The sequence below is a fragment of the Rissa tridactyla genome, chromosome 2, assembly GCF_028500815.1.
Source record: "Rissa tridactyla isolate bRisTri1 chromosome 2, bRisTri1.patW.cur.20221130, whole genome shotgun sequence".
NCBI classification, from domain to species: domain Eukaryota; kingdom Metazoa; phylum Chordata; class Aves; order Charadriiformes; family Laridae; genus Rissa; species Rissa tridactyla.
This window is the reverse complement of record NC_071467.1, coordinates 91952834-91971640: the sequence shown is the minus strand read 5'-3', so window position 1 is coordinate 91971640 and position 18807 is coordinate 91952834. Positions and strand designations below refer to the sequence as shown.

The 18807-nt window shown below is 48.5% G+C and overlaps 2 protein-coding genes across 3 annotated transcripts in view; one reads left to right on the top strand and one right to left on the bottom strand.

Moving 5' to 3' along the window:
- SLC22A23 (solute carrier family 22 member 23) overlaps window positions 1–4860 on the top strand; it is a 116654-nt gene extending 111794 nt beyond the window's left edge. For both annotated transcript variants that reach the window (XM_054190461.1, XM_054190463.1), the window contains one exon: window positions 725–4860. In XM_054190461.1, the coding sequence (XP_054046436.1) occupies window positions 725–1082 (358 nt within the window). In that variant the 3' untranslated portion in view covers window positions 1083–4860. The remainder of the gene's footprint in view (window positions 1–724) is intronic.
- Window positions 4861–6571: 1711 nt separating this feature from the next.
- PSMG4 (proteasome assembly chaperone 4) lies at window positions 6572–14407 on the bottom strand. The gene is made up of 3 exons (XM_054190464.1): window positions 14190–14407; window positions 14010–14085; window positions 6572–6833 (listed from the first exon to the last, which is right to left on the bottom strand). The coding sequence occupies exons 1-3, from the start codon at window positions 14388–14390 to the stop codon at window positions 6712–6714; spliced, it is 399 nt and encodes a 132-aa protein (XP_054046439.1). The 5' UTR covers window positions 14391–14407; the 3' UTR covers window positions 6572–6711.
- Between the last annotated feature and the right edge of the window lie 4400 nt (window positions 14408–18807).

Below are 18807 nucleotides of genomic sequence, written 5' to 3'. Positions count from 1 at the left end.
TGGTATAACGGATCGAGGCAGTGGCCTGTAAAGTCTAATCTCCTGCCTCCACTGCTGATTGATGCCAGATACTTCAGAGGCAGCCAAAATTGACTTCCGAACTTACTGCTTCTTGGTGTGTCTTGTCTGAACTGGAGAAGGCTGGCACGCTAAGCAAAACCTGGTTTCCCCTTGCTGAATATGGGAATACTTGGACATGGGAACAATTTAGAGGGTTATCTACGTACTCGGGTGATAGCGCTTCTCTTCCTCTTACGTGGGGGCAGTTATATGGGTGTGAAAAGATACTTGAGTACAGGTCACCCAGAGAAGTTGTGGATGCCCCATCCCTGGAAGTGTTCAAGACCAGGCTGGATGGGGCTTTGAACAACCTGGTCTGGTGGGAGGTGTCCCTGCCCATGGCAGGGGGGGTTGGAATTAGCTGATCTTTAAGGTCCCTTCCAACCCAAACCATTCTATGATTCTATAGCTATTTCCTCACACACAGGCTAACAGGCAGTAATGATCCACAACAGCAAAGCAAAGCAGCTCCCTAGCCGGGGTAGTTGTACACTATGAAAGCTGTGAGCAAACTAGGTTTGCCTTAGGGATTTTGGATGCCCAACCCAGGGGGTAGGCTTGGGGGGACCTGTCAGGGCTGTGGGGTCCCCACCCCAGTGCCGATGGGGCTGCTCTGTCAGGAGGCGGCTGCGGGGCTGGGCTCTCACCTCTGCTGTGTTTGCAGGGGAGGGGGGCTGGGGCTGGTCCTGGCCAGCGCGGGCTTCGGCCGCCTGACCGCCCCCATCATGGAGCTCCACAACCAGAAAGGCTACTTCCTCCACCACGTCATCTTCGCCTGCTGTACGCTCCTCTGCATCATCTGCATCCTGCTGCTGCCGGAGAGCAAGAACCAGAACCTGCCCGAGAACATCCCGGACGGGGAACATTACACCCGGCAGCCGCTCCTGCCGCACAAGAAGGGGGAGCAGCCCCTGCTCCTGACAAACTCTGAACTCAAGGATTACTCCGGCCTCCATGACTCGGCAGCTGTGAGTGACGGGATCTCGGAGAACACCACTGCCAATGGGATGAAGTCGATGTAACCGGGTGGATTTTTTTTTTTTCCTTCTTTATTTTTTGGTTGGGTTTTTTTTTTCCCCTTCTCCTCTTTCTTTTGTATTTTATTTGATGCTGTTGTGCAGGAGGAGGAACACTTTGGGCAAAGGTGTTTTGCACAGATTTTACAAACCAGTGATGGAGCAGACACAGACTTGGGAGGAATTCAACTCTGCTGCTAAAGCAACTTTTTGGCATCTTCAACTGTTGTGCAGATTGCTCTTGAAAATGTCATGGGGGAAAAGACTCATCTGAGAAAAGACCTGGCTGGAGGTAGCCCTTCAGAACTCTTTTTTTCCTGCCATTAAATATGTATATTTATTTTGATTTATTCTCAAGAAGCACTTTATTTCCTTTTCCTTTCATAGATCACAAAAATGAAGCCATCTTATTATAAGAGGTGCAGCCATTCCAAGAAAGAAACCATGGGGGGGTGGGTTGTTTTCTGTTTTGTTTTTGTGTTTCTTTAAAGGAAAGAGGGATCCACTGCAAAGTTGAATTGACTAAAATTTAGACTTGTGCAACATTCTTCTGCCTGTCTGGAAAGTCCAAGTGCCCAGGTTGCCTGCTGTGTTTGTATACACCAAAAAAAAAAAAAAAAAAAAAAAAAAACCAAAAACAAAGCAAAAGTAAAACCTGTTGTGACTGAAACTCTGACTGCATTTTAGGCAGCTTATGTTTGTTTTTAATAGCCCATGTGCACTTAAAAGTTACTTTCTAAATTAGTAATTTTTTTTTCACCGAATGCAGTGAAGAAAATCCTACCCAAACAAGCTGATTTTTCAATGAGAATCAGCCATCTGCATTTTAAGAGTCCATTAATCTATATTACAGAGTTCCCGCTGGTCTTTAATAGTAATATAGATGATGTAAATGATTTGACCAATGACGCAAAAATTAGTTTTGCTAGGAATGGCTTTAATTACCAGGAGGCCCAGAATCTCTGATTGACTGCTCCAGCAGAAGAGCATAGACCAGCAGGGACAAAAAGTAAGGAGCAGGGGCTATGATCTATACTTTTATTCTAAAAGGCATCGCAGCTGCGATTCCCGCTCCGGGAAAATGAGTGTCCTGGCATTGCCTTGCCTGTTTTTAGAACCAGGGTTTTTGTTTTCCATTTAAGTGGACAAAATGCTTAAGTGACTGTTGGAAAGGAATGAATTGATACCCCATGAGTAATGACTTACAGTCTGCTGTTGGCCATCTTGGAGCTTTTAGAGACGTTTTCTTGTTCTGACCCAAGAATATACAGTGAACTCACCCAGATTTCCCCCCTTCCCCAACTGCTCTTGTAGGATTTTCATTCAGGAAAAAAAAAAAGTTTACTTAAATTGGATCAATCCTACTCTAGGATAAGCAAAGTGAACATCCAGTTTGTTTCCTACTGTGCAGGATGGCACTTTGATAGTGGCCGCCTGGTTTTTCTTCTCCAGCCCCCAAACCAACTATTTCCTTTGGCCATCGGCTTTTGGTTCTCACTGTGTGAATATGGTGAGGATCTAGTTCAATGCAAGGACTTTGTAAACAAGCAGCTTTCTTGCATTGTAGTTAACCTCCCTGCTCTCCCTCCCTCCCCTCCTTTCTCACTCAGGCCATCCATTTGTGATTGCTCGGTAGTGCAGACGTCCAAACAAACAGAGCAGCAGGATGTCGATGTTGTATTGCGTGTCTGTATGGTTGCCACTTTGTTTGATGTACCTCCTGCGTTCGTACACATGGAAAGCGCTCATTTGCACTTTCCTTCTCTACCTTCCCTCCCCCTTCCTCCTTTGCTGTATATATTGTCGATTAACTACTGTACCTAACAATTTCCATCCTCCATTAGGCTGCCGATGTCCTCTTACCGGCCCCAATAAATCAGAGATACATGCTCCCCGGCGGGCAATGCCGCAAGTAGCGCAGCCTCAGACGCTGATGAGTGCAAGGGGACAGGTAGACCTGCAGAAGCGACAAGAGATTGTTGTGTTCCGAGTAACAATGTTGTCCTAAAGCTGCTAATTTTTGTACAGAGGATGTTGGACATTCGGGTTCTTCTTGAGCCTGCTAAGAAACACTGGACCAGTTGATGGTAGTTTTGCCCAAAGTTACGCTACTGGGTGGTGTTTTTTTTCACCTTTGCTAGACTTGCTGTGACAGCAAGAGCCCGATCTTCCTTACACTCAAGTTCAATTGTTGAGCTTGAGCGCGGCTGCTTCTCTTTTTGTTCTGTGCTGCGACTTCTGCAGTCTGTGTTCACCGAAGGGAAAATAAAAAAAGAAACCACAAAAAAACCAGGCCTTCCCCATTCACACAGTATTCACGTGCCAAATTTGTGCAATAACTTTTGCCTTTGATATGAGATGCTTGTTTCAAGCCGCACACAGTGAGGAGTGGGGAAAAAACAAAACAAAACAAAACCAGTGGCTTCACCACAAAAAATTGGAGAAGCAAAACAAGTCTTAATGGAAAAGGGCTTGAAAGCGGAGGAGCAGGGGTAAGCGCGGAGCGGCGTCCTGCCATCCATCGTGCCATGGAGCCAGCAGCTCCTTTGTTCGTGGTCTGTGTGCACGTGTGCTCAAGCTACGGTACGGCTCTTGTAGACCATCCACAAGCCTGTTGAACCGGCTGCTTCCAGCACTGCCAGCGGTCCTGGTGCCCTCACCACTCTCGTCCACGGCGCTTTGTCGTTTCCTATTCTGGTGGTTGCTCTCTGATGACAGACGGGCCCAGGGAAGAGGATGGTTGTTTAAATATATCAACTTTCATATAATAAACAAGCTAGGTGACAGGAACATGCGGCAATTTTTAATTTTTTTTTAATTCTTATAAAATTGACTTGATTTGCTGCTTTTAGGGTTTTTTGCCTGAAGCCAGGTAGTCGGTACTGATCTTCTGCAAGGTGGGTAGCCCCAACACCTCAAGTTGGTCTGGCCCTCTGTCATGACAATAAAACACAAACTAATTTCCTGCCTTGGCAGTTCCAGTTTTGCTCCTTTTCCTGAAAAGATGAACCCTTCTGTGATGGTTAATTTTTTCCACACCTGCTTACAGAGTTGGAAAGCTTTTGCTAAGCGTATCATGTGTGGTGGAGTCGGGTACCAAGTGATGCAGCAGGGCAGAAAGGAAACGCAGAGATGCTTGCTGAGCTCTGCTTTGTCCCACGGTGGGACAGGGCTCTCAGTCTGCCACACCATCGGCTCCTCGGCCACGTCTCCTCCACGGCCATCACCAGGAAATGCTTTTCTCAGGCGGCTCTTTCTGGCCACAGCAGCAGGAGAAGCGGTCAAAGCTGTCCTGTCCATTTTGGCCTTTTTCTGTAAACCTTCAGTAACCTCACAGCCCATCAGTGGATATTTTTGTTTGGGTTTACCATTTAAGGGCTTTCTTCCATCTTTGTAAGTTTTAACAAAAATGTGAAAGTGATATTATGCTTGATCTTGGGGATTTTTTTTCCCCTTCTAAGGTTTCAGTACGGCCTTTCTTGCCAGACACACTGCAAATGGGTAAGGACAGTTTCCTGTTGGCAAGTGTTTTGTGGCAACTTGGAAAGGAGTTTGTGAGATTTACTTTTCAGTTTCGTTAACCAGGCTTTTTTTTGTCAGTGGAAGTATTTTAACTGTTGCCACTTCCTGGAGCCAAACACTAAAGGTCACCAAATTGGAAGCAGAAGTGCCATTAACTGAACTCTGTGAATGTCAAGTCAAGTTGCGCCTGTAGCTGGCACATAAGACAACACTATTAAGTGGGGGGATGATCTCCCCTGCTGTAACTTTTTTTTTTTTTTTTTTTAAAGAAAAATAAAATGACAAACCTCATTTTAAATGTATTGTGTAAAATGTTTCAGGAAAGGAGTATGGTGTGTTATGTCTAGTGGGTGAGACCTCCCTCCCCATTTCAGTTTCTGATGAAGTTTTAAAAGAATCGTGTTACTGTACGTTTTGATCATGAATAGTCTGGTGGTGCTTCCTCATAGCACAAGCTTAAATCAAGTACTGAAAACAGTCTTACAAGCTAAATGTCTGCATGATGTTACATCTGTTGTACCTACAGAAAAGAACTTTGTATGTAAATGTACAGAATAAAATGACGTTGTCCCATCAGCTGGCTCTCCTTGGTCTGGCTCCCTCACAGTGACTTCTGAAACAAGCCAGCAGCAACTAACGTGACTCCTCGGCAAACAGCCCTACCCTCCTCTACAAACAGAGTGAGCTGACTTTCAATCAGACTAATTAAATCAGCACATCGATTTGTAACTAATTACCTTTTGCATTCAGTCACAGAAGAACAGTGGACTCAGTTCGCTGGGTGGTGTAAATGAAAAAGAAAACACCCTCCAACAGTTGATTTTTGCTATCCTGATCTTGAACTGTGGCCAAGGACCAGCACCTGTTCCCACCAGGTAAGGAAGGGCCCTCTGTGCCCACATCAAACCTGCAACACCGAAGCCAACGGGTGTTCAAACCCTTTGGACAAGAGGCTCAGCAGGGGTTATGCCTTCTACATCGGCAACCTCTCCGTTAGTCTTTAATTGCTGCTTGTGCTGCCACAGCAAGTTCACCAGTTTTCTGTAGGTTGTTAGGACAGTTGTCTAGCAGCAGCACTAGTATTTTTTTAATTGGTATCGGAAGCTTATGTCTGAGTCAGGGTTTAGCTTGCAATGCGAAAGAAACAACCTGGACTCGCTCATCAGGTTGCTACGTTTGGTGTTCCTGCAAATTGCTTTGAGTAATAGGTGGTGTGCCGTATCAACAGCTGCAAACAGTCACCACACCAGCGGCTTTTTGGTTGCTTTGGGTTTTTTTTTTGTATAGTTAACTTTCAGCTGCCCCTCTTGTTGAACAAAACAGCCCATGGATCTGCCTTTGAAAGGCTATCCATCCTACCTAAAGGCAAGTCCAGAGATGTAGCAGCAGGATGCTTTGAGGTGGTGGTGGTGGCTGCTCTGATTTTTCTAATGGGTATGTTCAGTTTACACACATGATGCTCTTCTAGAAGCTTGATAGATTTATCTATTGCTCCAAAAGTCAAGCTGTGCTTTTTTCCTCCTACACAGCCCTCAGGGACGTACAGAAAACCCTTTGTGAAACCCTTCTAGTGTCCTCAGTGCCCAAGAGATGGAAGCGCCCAAGTTTATTGCTAGTACTACAACCAATAGGCACTAAGAAGATAGAGCAAGGTAATGCTCATTTTATGTTACAGCTTTTCAATACAAAAACACATTTTGGGGTTTTTTATTATTATTTGAATTCTAAAAGCTGCAATACTATGTTCAATACTACTACGTAGCAGATTAATTGTACAAGTAGAATTATGAACTGATTTCCCAGCAGATCCCCACACTGCATGTAGGCCAGACACTACACATGCTGTTATGATGATGTTCTCACATTGCAGCATATTTTTTACTCTACTCACCTATCCCCTACTTAACAGAGTAGCAAATTTGGAAAAAAAAACAAAAACAAAAAAAACCCACAATAATCCAGGTCCAACTGTATTTAGGTCCAGGTATATTTAATAACAACTGCAAATTCAATCAAAACCATACAAAACAAATATACTAACTTAATGTCAGTGTGAAAATTGCAATCAGTTTTTCTAAAACAAAAACTCAGGTTATTTTACAATGAGGCAAAGTCAGAACTTCTCTGGGAAAGCCATCATTTCTTCTTTGATCCTGTTTTCTATGAGTAAGGTGAAATTGCTGTCTGTGTTTTGAAGATTGTAGCTGACAAATATCTGTTTTTTGGTCTTGCTGGCTAAAACACAAAACAGAGTAGTCAGCCACAGTTTGCTCTTGCATAAAAGCGATGATGGATTTTCAAGCAAGCCTTTTAAAAAGCCATATCATGCAGGTTTCTAAGACAATGTTCTCCACTCCTGCTGTGCTGGACACAGTTATAAAGGAATAGCAGACCAAGTACCTGAGCGTTGGCACGTTGGGCAGAACTCTGCACGTCATGGAAATGGGCAATATAAGCCTAGTGACTAGCAACTAGTTTTTGGCCTGATGCAAAAAGCCATTAGTCACTGGGAAGCTGTGCACTTCTTTTAGGGGGTTTTGGACCCTTCTTAAATATAGCGCAGTTTAAGTGAAACCACAGACTATACTGGACTCTTAGCACTGAAATCTGGTTTATGAGTTGGTAAGTCTATGCTGTGAAAAACATTTACAGAGGGAAAGCGCACAGGAAAGTGATTAGGCCCCAATTAAGAAAGTTCTGGTTTATTATGAACCATGAAGAAGGCCCCCAAAAGCGTGCACCGCTCTTGTCTAAGCCTGCTGTCAATGATTTTGGTTCCTTTAACCTTTATTTATACGGCATCTGTGAACACTCTGGGAGGCTGGAGAGCCTGGGTTGAACATGATAACCAGGGAGGTCCCAGCTGACTGGAGGTTGGCAAATGTGACACCCATCTAAAAGAAGGGCTGGAAGGGGGATCCAGGGAACTACAGGCCGGTCAGTCTGACCTCGGTGCCTGGGAAGGTCATGGAACAGATCATCCTCAGTGCCGTTACATGGCACATGCAGGAGAACAGGGTGATCAGGCCCAGTCAGCATGGGTTTGTGAAAGGCAGGTCATGCCTGTCAAACCTGATCTCCTTCTATGATAAGGTGACCCACTTAGCGGATGAGGGAAAGGCTCTGGATGTTGTCTACCTGGATTTTTGCAAAGCTTTTGACACCGTTTCCCACAGCATTCTCCTGGAGAAACTGGCTGCTCGTGGCCTGGACAGGTGTACTCTTTGCTGGGTAAAAAACTGGCTGGATGGCCGTGCCCAGAGAGTGGTGGTAAATGGAGTTAAATCCAGTTGGTGTCCGGTCACAAGTGGTGTCCCCCAGGGCTCGGTGCTGGGGCTGGTTCTCTTTAATATCTTTATCAATGATCTGGATGAGGGGATCGAATGCACCCTCAGTAAGTTCGCAGATGACACTAAACTAGGCAGGTGTGTTGATCTGCTTGAGGGTAGGTTGGCTCTGCAGAGGGACCTGGACAGGCTGGACCGATGGGCTGAGACCAACGGTATGAGGTTCAACAAGGCCAAGTGCCAGGTCCTGCACTTGGGTCACAACAACCCCAAGCAACGCTACAGGATTGGGGCAGAGTGGCTCGAAAGCAGCCTGGCAGAAAAGGACCTGGGGGTGTTGGTTGACAGCCAGCTTAACAGGAGCCAGCAGTGTGCCCAGGTGGCCAAGAAGGCCAACAGCATCCTAGCCTGTATCAGGAATAGTGTGGTGAGCCGGACTAGGGAAGTGATCGTCCCCCTGTACTCGGCACTGGTGAGGCCCCACCTCGAGTACTACGTTCAGTTTTGGGCCCCTCGCTACAAGAAGGACATTGAGGTGTTGGAGCGTGTCCAGAGAAGGGCTACAAAGCTGGTGAGGGGTCTGGAGGACAAACCTTATGAGGAACGACTGAGGGAGCTGGGGTTGTTTAGCCTGGAGAAGAGGAGGCTGAGGGGAGACCTTATCACCCTCTACAACTGCCTGAAAGGAGGTTGTAGAGAGATGGGGGCTGACCTCTTCTCCCTGGTGACAAGTGACAGGACAAGAGGAAACGGGTTCAAGTTAAGTCAGGGGAGGTTTAGATTGGATATTAGGAAACATTTTTTCACTGAAAGGGTTATTAAACATTGGAATAGGCTGCCCAGGGAGGTGGTGGATTCACCATCCCTGGAGCTGTTTAAAAAAAGGGTAGATGTGGTACTTAGGGACACGGTTTAGAAGTGGTTTCTGTCAGGGTAGGTTAAAGGTTGGACTTGATGATCCTAAAGGTCCCTTCCAACCTCAGCGATTCTATGATTCTACGATGAAGGCAAGCACAAGTTCCAGGCTACTGTAATGACAAATACCTAGAGAGAGGTGCTATAAAATTAAAAGCTGCCTTCCATGAGAGAGCTAATTAACAGTGACAAAAATAATGTCCACTGGGGCAGGAAGACTTAATTATCAGAGCAGATCAGATAACACCAAGAAGTGTTTTGTAAATTAAGTGGAATCCTACTTAGATTTTACCAGAGTAATACAGCAAATTTGTAACTCTCTTTATACGCTGCTGAAGCTAAGCTTCATGAAGAATGTAAGAACCATACAGGAAAAACAGACACTAAATTTAAATTGAGTTGTGTAAAATAGGAGACAAAAATGGTATTTGGGTCACAAAATATTCCTGGCAGAGAATGAGCTGTGAGCTGACAATCCCAGGGAGAAATCGGACTGTTCTGCTGAATATTCAAAAATATCACCTGAATTTTAAAAATTGAAAATAAAGACACCAGAACGCTTAATATCTCAATCCTTTTTAAATGGGAAAGTTAACTACAGGAAACCTATAAACACATATAAAATGTACTTAAACAGCACCTTTGAGGCATTTTCATTATGCAAATCAATTTATTATAATTTTCCATTCTAACAGGTTAACAGCTTCCTGGCTCAGTAAGTAGAGCTGCTTATGAAATGCAAGGACTCATTTGCCTTTTAAGACCTGGCACTAGAAAATGCTGATATAATGCACCACGCTGCTCTGATTGCAAAAAAAAAATAGCGCCTGGCACCAGATTTTGTGGTATAAAGCAGCATGTTTTGTAAGCACTAGTGCTTCCTCATCATGCCCTGAATGAATGCAACACTAATTCTGAACTAATGAATACCATTATCCTATCTAACGAAGCTACATTGTACACTGCAGTGTCCAAACTCAACTTCTTAATTATGTTTGCGTAAGAGCCCATTGTATCTTTAGGATGTTGTTCCAGTTCCTGGGAACACCCTCAGGGCTGCCTGTGCCGAGGAGGACCTTTTCTGTCCCCACTTCCCTCTGGATTCATTTGGACATGTGGACTCTTGTGAGAAGGAATGAAGAGGGAAGATCTTATGTCTCCATGGAAGACCATCTGCAGCTTCAGAGTAAAGCAGAAAACGGCGAAAGACAAGGCTTAACAAAAAAAACCCTTAGCAGGGCTGCTTCCCACACAACTTGGCTACTAACCCCTGTTGCACCAGGCCCTCAAACTGGAGAAAAAGGTTCCTTGGCAGCCCATCATCCAGGATGTGCCCAGAAGCAGCACAGACCTGCTCCTACAACCTCATGGAGAGGACCAAGGCCCACATCTAAGCTTGAAGAGGGGCCCAATGGGAGCAGGAGAAACGGTAGAGCAAGTGTTTGGCGTAAGTGTTTGGCATAACGTGGCAAGCATTTGGACATGGACCTATTCGAGCGGGTCCAGAGGAAGGCCACGAAGATGATCCAAGGGCTGGAGCACCTCTCCTATGAAGACAGGCTGAGAGAGTTGGGGTTGTTCAGCCTGGAGGAGATAAGGCTCTGGGGAGACCTTATAGCAGCGTTCCAGTACCTGAAGGGGGCCTACAAGAAAGCTGGGGAGGGGCTGTTTGCAAGGGCATGCAGCGACAGGACGAGGGGCAATGGTTTTAAACTAGAGCGGGGTAGGTTTAGATTAGACATTAGGAAGAAGTTCTTTACAATGAGGGTGGTGAGACACTGGAACAGGTTGCCCAGAGAGGTGGTGGAGGCCCCATCCCTGGAGACATTCAAGGCCAGGCTGGATGAGGCTCTGAGCAACCTGATCTAGTGGAAGATGTCCCTGCTCGTGGCAGGGGGGTTGGACTAGATGACCTTTAAAGGTCCCTTCCAACCCAACACATTCTACGATTTTATAAGTTTGTAGACCATTCGTGCTGGAAAAAAGGTGGTGGAGGGGAACTGTGCCCAGCTGGGAAAGACTCAAAGAAGAGGTTGAGGTGACCTTCACTGAGAGTCCACTAGTCCCTACAGAGGGAAGATGAAGATTTGGCACTATTCAGCAATCACTGTGGCTGAAAGCGCTGTGATTTCAGGATATGCAGGTAAGAGAAGCATTAATGGACAAGATCTTCTCAAGAATTGGAATCCACTAACCTACAGGAAACAATCTTTTAGGAGTGAGACACATCTCATGCCAGAGCAAACAGGCAGGGTGGCAGGAAACAGCCCCTGCACCTAATACAAGCAGATATATATAGAAATAGGTAGGTAGAGGAATAGGAACATGGCAAATGTGTCTTCAGCAATGGAAAAGAGAAAAAAGCAACCCTGAAATATGGGAGAAGACAGAGCCAGGACACCAAATTCAGCTGTTGTGGCTAGGACCCCTACCAGGCTGTAAAGAAAAAAACATGAGAATATCTACACTGATGCACCGCAGCGCTGAAACTCCTGCTCCAGGGCAGGAAAAAAAGGCAGGTGATGGAATGCGACTGTGAAGCATAACAAAAAAACCACCAAAACAACAACTTACGTTCAAATGGCATCGTATGCTAATTCAGTTAGTGCCTGCGAAGATCAGAATGTAAACAGCAAGGAAAAAATGGTGACAGCACAGGAGGAAAAAAAAAAAAAAAGATAATACTGCCTGCCTGAAGATTACCACATGGCAGGATGGTTAAAAAGGCTACCTTGGACACACAGCTACAAGGCTGTGAATAGCATCTCTGTTATTACAGAATTTGTGGGAGTAACAAGGATTTAATTTCCCAAAGGAAAACTTACCAGTAACAGCAAAGCTTGGTATTTCTAGTCAAGGCAGAACACGTTTCCTTACCGAGCACTTTGTGAAACGGAGAAGATACCGAGATGCTTAATGATGATCTTGCAGGTCCGCTGGTTTCAGGAGAATAAATTATTTTGGAATAAGTGACCATGAGCCAACTTAAATTGCTGAACTGACAAAAGCAAACTTAAAAATGAAGGTGTAGCATTTCAGAAAGAAGATTTATTTCTCTTCGCAAAACTCAGTTATGATTGGGTAAAGAAGCAGCATGTAATTATTCAAAGCTAGAAGTGTGTTATTGACTTTCTCTTTCCAACCAAAGGTGAAAAAGGTCTACGGGCCTTCCTCAACACAATATACCTTAAGCAGGATAGCACAAGTAAGAATTGTATCTATAATGAATATAAAAGGGAATGACCAGCAAGGAAAACCACAACCCAGAGGTCAGAAGGCACGGATACAGAGGAATATTGCCCAAAAACCTAGCTGGGCGGCAGCTGGCACAGAAAGCTTAAGACAAAATAATGAAAGATAGTTAAAGCACAAGCAGAAAGAAAACAGGAAGGTGCATTATGCTCTGAGGATAAAGAGTACTGATATCCCAGTACCAAGCAACACTATCAGTTCGCAGTAACGAAGTATGAGAAATTAGCAATATAAATGAGAAAACAAACAAACAAACAAACAAAAAAAAAAAAAACAAAATGGCAACAAAACTTAGACCACTTCCTGTGAGAAAGAGCAGGTGTCCTGGACAGCTTCTGTCCAAGAACACTGAAAGAACTAACATAAGAAGTGACAAGTTATTACCAACTCTAGCTATAAAATATCTAATAAACCTTTAAGAGTGAAGACAGCACTTAAAAAAAACCAAAACAAACAAAAGACAGGAGAGCGTGGGAATCACCAAGACAACTTAGAGCTGTCAGCCAGACTCCAACGCTACACAGAAGCTTACAGCAAGAGCAAGACTCAGAAGAAACGAGTAATGCAGAGACCAAACAGAAAATGGAATGAACTGTTATACTTTACACAAACCCTCTCTGACTACATTTTTACTAACTGACTTATTAAGGATAATGCACTAATTACACATAAAGAAATCACGTATGCTGTTATTACTTAAAGTGGAAACAATTGAACCCAGTATGTAGGGAAAGAGCTGGCACCAGGGGAGACTACAACAGTGGTTATTAAGAGATAAGTTATCAGGATGAAGAAAGGACGCTAATACTGTTTTTCAAAGATCAGTCTTGTGAGCAATCCTTTTTTTTATATATGTGTTAGTGGACATGGAGAAGAAGTAGGCGTAGACTCGTGAAACTGCCTAACAATACAAACTCAGGACCTATTGCCCGTAAGGAAGATCAGCACACAGATAATTAAGAAGAATTACATGCCCCTTCCAACTGAAACAGGAGAAGTCAGATGAGATTGAGCAGCGCAGCACCTTGCATTTAAAACCCAGTAACAAGTACTTCAGCAGTTCACCAGGTGGAGCTGCATCAGTTACTGGTAGGTGATGGCTGATGAGTAACCAGCATGATGCAGCTGCCAGAGATGTGAGGGCGCTAGGACGCATGAGGCCAAGTATTTTTTTAGAGATAGAGGAGTCTGAAAGTTATCATTCAGATTCAGAAATCTGTCTACATCAGCACCGCACTAGGTACAGCGGGACACCCTTACACCCACTGATAATGGAGACATCCCAAGAGGTGCCTGTTACATGCTGCAGGGACAGTCTGTGAGATGATCCAGGACTTTCCAGGCCAGAACGTCTCAGAATTTGGGGGCTAAAAGCTGCAGTCTGTGAGACGATCCAGGACTTTCCAGGCCAGAATTTGAGGGCTAAAAGGTGCAAGATGTGATGAGGGTTGGCTTCATCTTCACGTGCCTTGCACGATGGCCATCCCACCCCACAGCACAGAAGCATTACAGCTTTAGAGACAAGTATTATGGCTTTATAGAGAGGAGCTCACTGAAAATCCCACTTGCTCGGTACAAGCGTGTGCCTCCCCCCTGCCGCCCACCCAAAGCCAGGGTCAGGGTATTAAATAACATGGCTTTGACCCTGCTCAACGCGCCCTGAGGCAGGGCCCCCGCCACCCGAGGTGATGCGGGCTTGTCCACGGCCGAAATAAAAAGCGAATCCTAACGGAGACGGCCGTAATCTGCGCGGCCGGGAGGGTTTGCGGGGGCGGTGTGTGGAGCAAGAACCGCACCCCTCCGCGCCCACCATCACCGGGGGTGGTGGCCCCGAGGCGACCAGACACGGCTCTGCCGGGGGGGGTCGACAGGCGTGCTCTCACCCCACCTTCCGCGGAAGGCCACCCCCGCCCCCACCGACCCGGCTCCCCCCTCGCCCCCGCCGCCCCGCACCTACCCAAACGCTGTGCCAGGCAGGCGGAGGCGGTGTCGGAGGGATCCCCCAGGAGCGAGGCGGCCACCGGGATGCTGTCCTGCAAGCGGAGCACAGGGATCAGGGCAGGGATCGGTCCCCGGCAGGGCGGGAAGAGCCGGGGCAGAGACGGCGGAGCCCCGCCGGCCCGGAAGGGACACTCACACGGGGGGTGCACATGGCGACGGCCAGGCTGGCCAGGGCGGGGGCGGCGCCCACCCAGAGGAAGAGGGAGTCCCGCAGCCGCATGGCGTGGAAGTGCACCAGCTGCTCGCCCAGCCGCCCGATGAAGTCGTGCAGGGCGATGCCGCCGCCGCCGCCACCACCGCCCGCCGCCGCTCCCCCACCGCCCGCCGCCGCCTCCATCGGCCCTTCTTCCCGGCGCGGCCAGGCCTCAGCAAGCAAGGCCCGAGCGGGCCGGGGAGGCGGCGCTCCGCCGCGCCCGCCCCGCCGCAGACGCTGCTGACGGTGCCCGCCCCCCCGGGCACCGGCCCTGCGCAGCCGCCCGGCCCCGCGCTTCCTCCGTGCGTGGCCTTGGGGGTGTACACACGCATCCCCCGCGCCGCGCTGGGTGCACACACGCGGATAGGTACGCACACCCCCTCCGTGCACGGCCCCTCCCCGGGGCGCACCTCCTCCGTGCCCCCCCACCACCCGATGTGTACACTTCCCCCCGGTCGGTGCACAGCCCCTCCGTGTACAGCCTCCCCGCGAAGGGCACAGCCTCCTTCCGGAGCGCGCACACACACACACCCCGCCTGTGCACAGCCCCACCGGGCACAGACACACACGCCCCGGGGCACACCGCCCTGTGCACGCACAGACGCCCCCCGGGACACGCACACATGCCCGCCGGTGCACGCACCCCCCGTGCATGCACACAGTCACATCGGGGCACACACACCCCAGGGCACCCACGCAGCCCCCAGTGCACACCCCCTATGCACGCACACACACGCCCGGGGCACAATCGCCCCCGGGGCACACACCCCCCCCCGGCCTGTGCACACCCCCTGTGCATGCACACACCCACCCTGGGGCACACTCGCGGCCCCCGGTGCACACCCCTCTCCGTGCACAGGCACACACCCCCCGGGGCATAAACACACACACACACACACACCCGCCGGTTCACACCCCCTGTGCATGCACACAAACCCCCGGGGCACACACGCCCTCGGGGCACACTCGCAGCCCCCGGGGCACACCCGCTCCGCACACAGCACACACCCCCGGTCGGTGCACTCCCCCTCGGTGCGCGGCTTCCCCGATGCTCACACCCGCCCCACACCCCCTGGTGTGGGTGCGGGTGTCGGTGGGTGTGTGGGGGGGGGGGTGTCCGCTGCGGACTCCGCAGGGGGCCGGGGCCGCTGCATGAAGGCGGAGGCAGCCGCAGGGACGGAGAAACCCCGCTAGATGGCAGGTGAACCCCTGCCTGCGGGGGCACCGCCTGTAAAGCGGGGTTCGGGCGGCTCCGGTGAGCCAGCCGGGAGGAGCCCCGGGGCTTCAGAGCAAGGGGAAGGGGCTGGCGTGATGCTGTGCAGCCCCGGAACCCCCACCCCCCCACACCCCGGGGAAGGGGAGAAGGAAGGTCACGGTGACCTTGGCTTCATTCAGCTCTGGAGCTTTTCAGGGTTACAAGGAATCTACAAAGCAAGCGAGGAGGGTTTGCAGGGCTCCAGGGAATACTGGACCGTGAATTAAGGGCCCTGCTTCGGGTAGGAATCTTTGTGCCCAGCACACTTTCACCAGAGCCTAGCTAAGCTGCCCCTTACTGAAAAGGATTTTCCTTAACCGTGCCGTCTGCTGCCAATAAGAATACAGGCGGCACACGGATGGCCATCAGCCCTTTGCAGTTGGAAATGTGTATTTTTGTACCACTGGCAGGGTTTCATCTCTGCCTAAAGAACAAGCAAGCTAATTATTGGGGTTTTTTTTTTTAGTTAGTGTTTCCTCTCCCTCCAATTTTGTATGCATTTCTAGAAATCAAAATGTTACATTTCCAAATTCTAAAACTTTATTTTCACTGTTGAAGAAACGGGGGTGGGGGGGGAAGGAGCCAGTCATCACTTTTCTTCCCTAAGCTGCTCCCGTTCTTCTGGCTTCTCTCAAAAGACAAAATCCTCAGCCCTGCTAATTTCTGCCCGTGCTGCCACATCAACACTAAATCCCGGGAGGCAGCTAAGCCTGGCTCAGCTGCCATACCCCGACATCCCATGGCACAGGATCAGCTTGGGGAGAGGCGGGAGGGTAGTGGGGGGGGTCGCAGGCCACCTCCTCTGTCCTACATTTGTCACTTGCTGCTCGCACAAAGCATTATGGGATGCATGGTGGCAGACTACAGCTACGCCTGTCCCCGTCTCGCTGCTGAGGCGGCGTCATGCTTGTGCTGGTCCCCAGCGCCCGCACTTCACAGCCCACCCCAAGCCTTTGCCTCCACGTGGGTTGGCCTCCCGCAGGGTGACCATGTGCAGAGGCTAGGACTTGTGTCGGGGCTGGAAAACCAGCCTCTCGCTGTCCCAGAAACCTGTTGCAAACCAGCACTTAGCCTGTGGCAACTGAGGAGATCAGGCACGCAAACAGGTGATCAAAGCTACCCTGGAAGGGGGCGAGTGCTGGCTGCATGCACCAAACACTTCCCTCTGTGTCGCATTCCCCTCTGCTTGTTGCAGTGGTGGTTTTGCTCGGTATTTCGGGCCGGCGCGAGGGGGTTAAGGCCATCATCTAAACCAGGGAAAGCTGGGAGCACTGCAGAAATAAAAATCTAGGCACCAGGTGAAGTATCTTCTGGGAGCCACACAGGAGGTGGTGGTGAGATTCCTGTGATTAGACACCTGCAGGTGTTGGAGGAGATTTGCCCCAGGCTCACTTCCTCAGGGGAGAGAGGCAGCCAATTTTAGGGCACAGTTCAGCTGGGCTGCTTTAGGTCTCTCTTTTGAGTGAGAAGCATCTTCTCCTGACCAATTTCCATTGACTCCAAGGGAGGCTAGGGTGAAAGGTAAGACATGCACAGCTTTGCAGATGGATTTATTCATGTAGGCAAATCCTTCTTTAGGTGTTCAAAGCCAGTTTTTCTACCACACTGGGACAGAATTGGCTTCTACAGCGGAGTCCCAGTGGAGGATCTGCTCTAACAAAGTTCCAGCCCAGTGTGTCTTTTCCCACCAAGTAGAAGTTTGGGCCTCCTTATGCACTAAACCTATGTTTAAATGATCTGCTGGATTGAAGTAAGAGTATTCTGTTTTCTTCCCTGGTCTTTCTGCATCAAGCAAACATTTCTTGTGTTGCTTCTAAGGCTGTCTACAGGTTTGCTCCTCCCTAGGGGGGGAACTGCCCCTATTTCATCACACTGATCTGTTCCCCTTCTCATCAGGAGTCTTCTCTAAAATGCTTGTAGCTTTCCTTGGGATCCTAAGCCCTGCAGACCTCTGAAGGAAAGCCACAGTGTTCTTCTGCTCATAAGCAGTTCTGTGTATTTAATGCTTTTCTGTGAAATGTAGCTGCCATCTGTAGATCATGCTAAATCCTTGTTTAAGCTCAGAAGAGGAAAACCATTCATCTAGCAAGTAAAATGCTGGGTAAGCATTTTCATCTGCAGTGCAGGTGTGAAGCGTGAGTGGAGCCGTGCAGAACCAGAACATCAAGCGTGAAATGAATTTCCTAATTACAGCACTGCGAGGCCATCACAGCCCCTGCAAGATGAGAGGGGAAAGCACTCCTGCAGCGTATGGAACCTCTTGCATTTCCTTTAACACGCTTATCTTTTTTTCTGTGGCTGTGAAAGCAGCTCCCATTAGTCTGCCTTATTTGACAGGAATGAGCCCCAGCTGCAGTGAGACACTGGATAGCAAGCTAATGATAAAGCAAAGGTACTGTAGCAAAAGCACCGCCTTTGTATATGGATGCCTACGTATATTGCTGCTCAGATGAGATCCAAGCCCTGGGAGCTATGGTTTAAAGGTACATCCTTCTATGCTCCTTGTTCTTCTCCAAAAGTTAGGTTGCCCACGAGAGTTACTAGATGCTACACCCTGATTTTTACTGCCCATCCTCTCCCCTCCATAGAGTTTTAAGCTGGGAGTAAATCTTCTTCCTGGTAACTGAGGAGTTAAGAGATGTAAAGCACGTAGTTATGAACTGGGATGTCACAGATAGAAGCAAATGTTTTCTGATTCCAAAATGCATTCGGAGCTTTTGCTCCTGCGTGAATAAAGTGTGGATTTGATACATGAGAAAGCAGTTGATCGTTACTGTGTGTCAGTGAACACTCTGTTGGTGCCTCAGGACATGCCAGTTTTCTTCATTTGTTGTCCTTTTGCAGAGGAGCAAACAACCGGTCGATAAAGCCAAATAAGTCCTCCCAACCGCTCTGGTGAGGCTTCATGGCACCAGGCTGCTACAACAGTGGCTGTGCTGCAGCCCCAGACTTTTAGGGTCCACTTTGTGTTGAGATTTGGAGACTTATTGTATGTAGACTTCCCTTGGTAGCACCGGTGGCCGAAGGAGCCCTTTTCTCTCCCTGTACCATTGAGGCACCCCAGGAGTTGAAAAAGTACTTCCTTTTCTTTTTTTTTGGTCATGATTGGATTGTTTTTCTCAGCTGGATCAGTCTTCTGGTCGAGCTTGCTGTGTTTCTGCTCAAATACTTGTGCTGGCATCGTGGAGGGCAGCATCAGGCAAGCATGGGTAACCAAGAAAGGGAGAAGTGTCTCTGCTTACACTGTACAGCCGCCATGGCTGTGATGCTGAGGCCATCTAAACCAATTTTAGGTGGGGCTGCCCC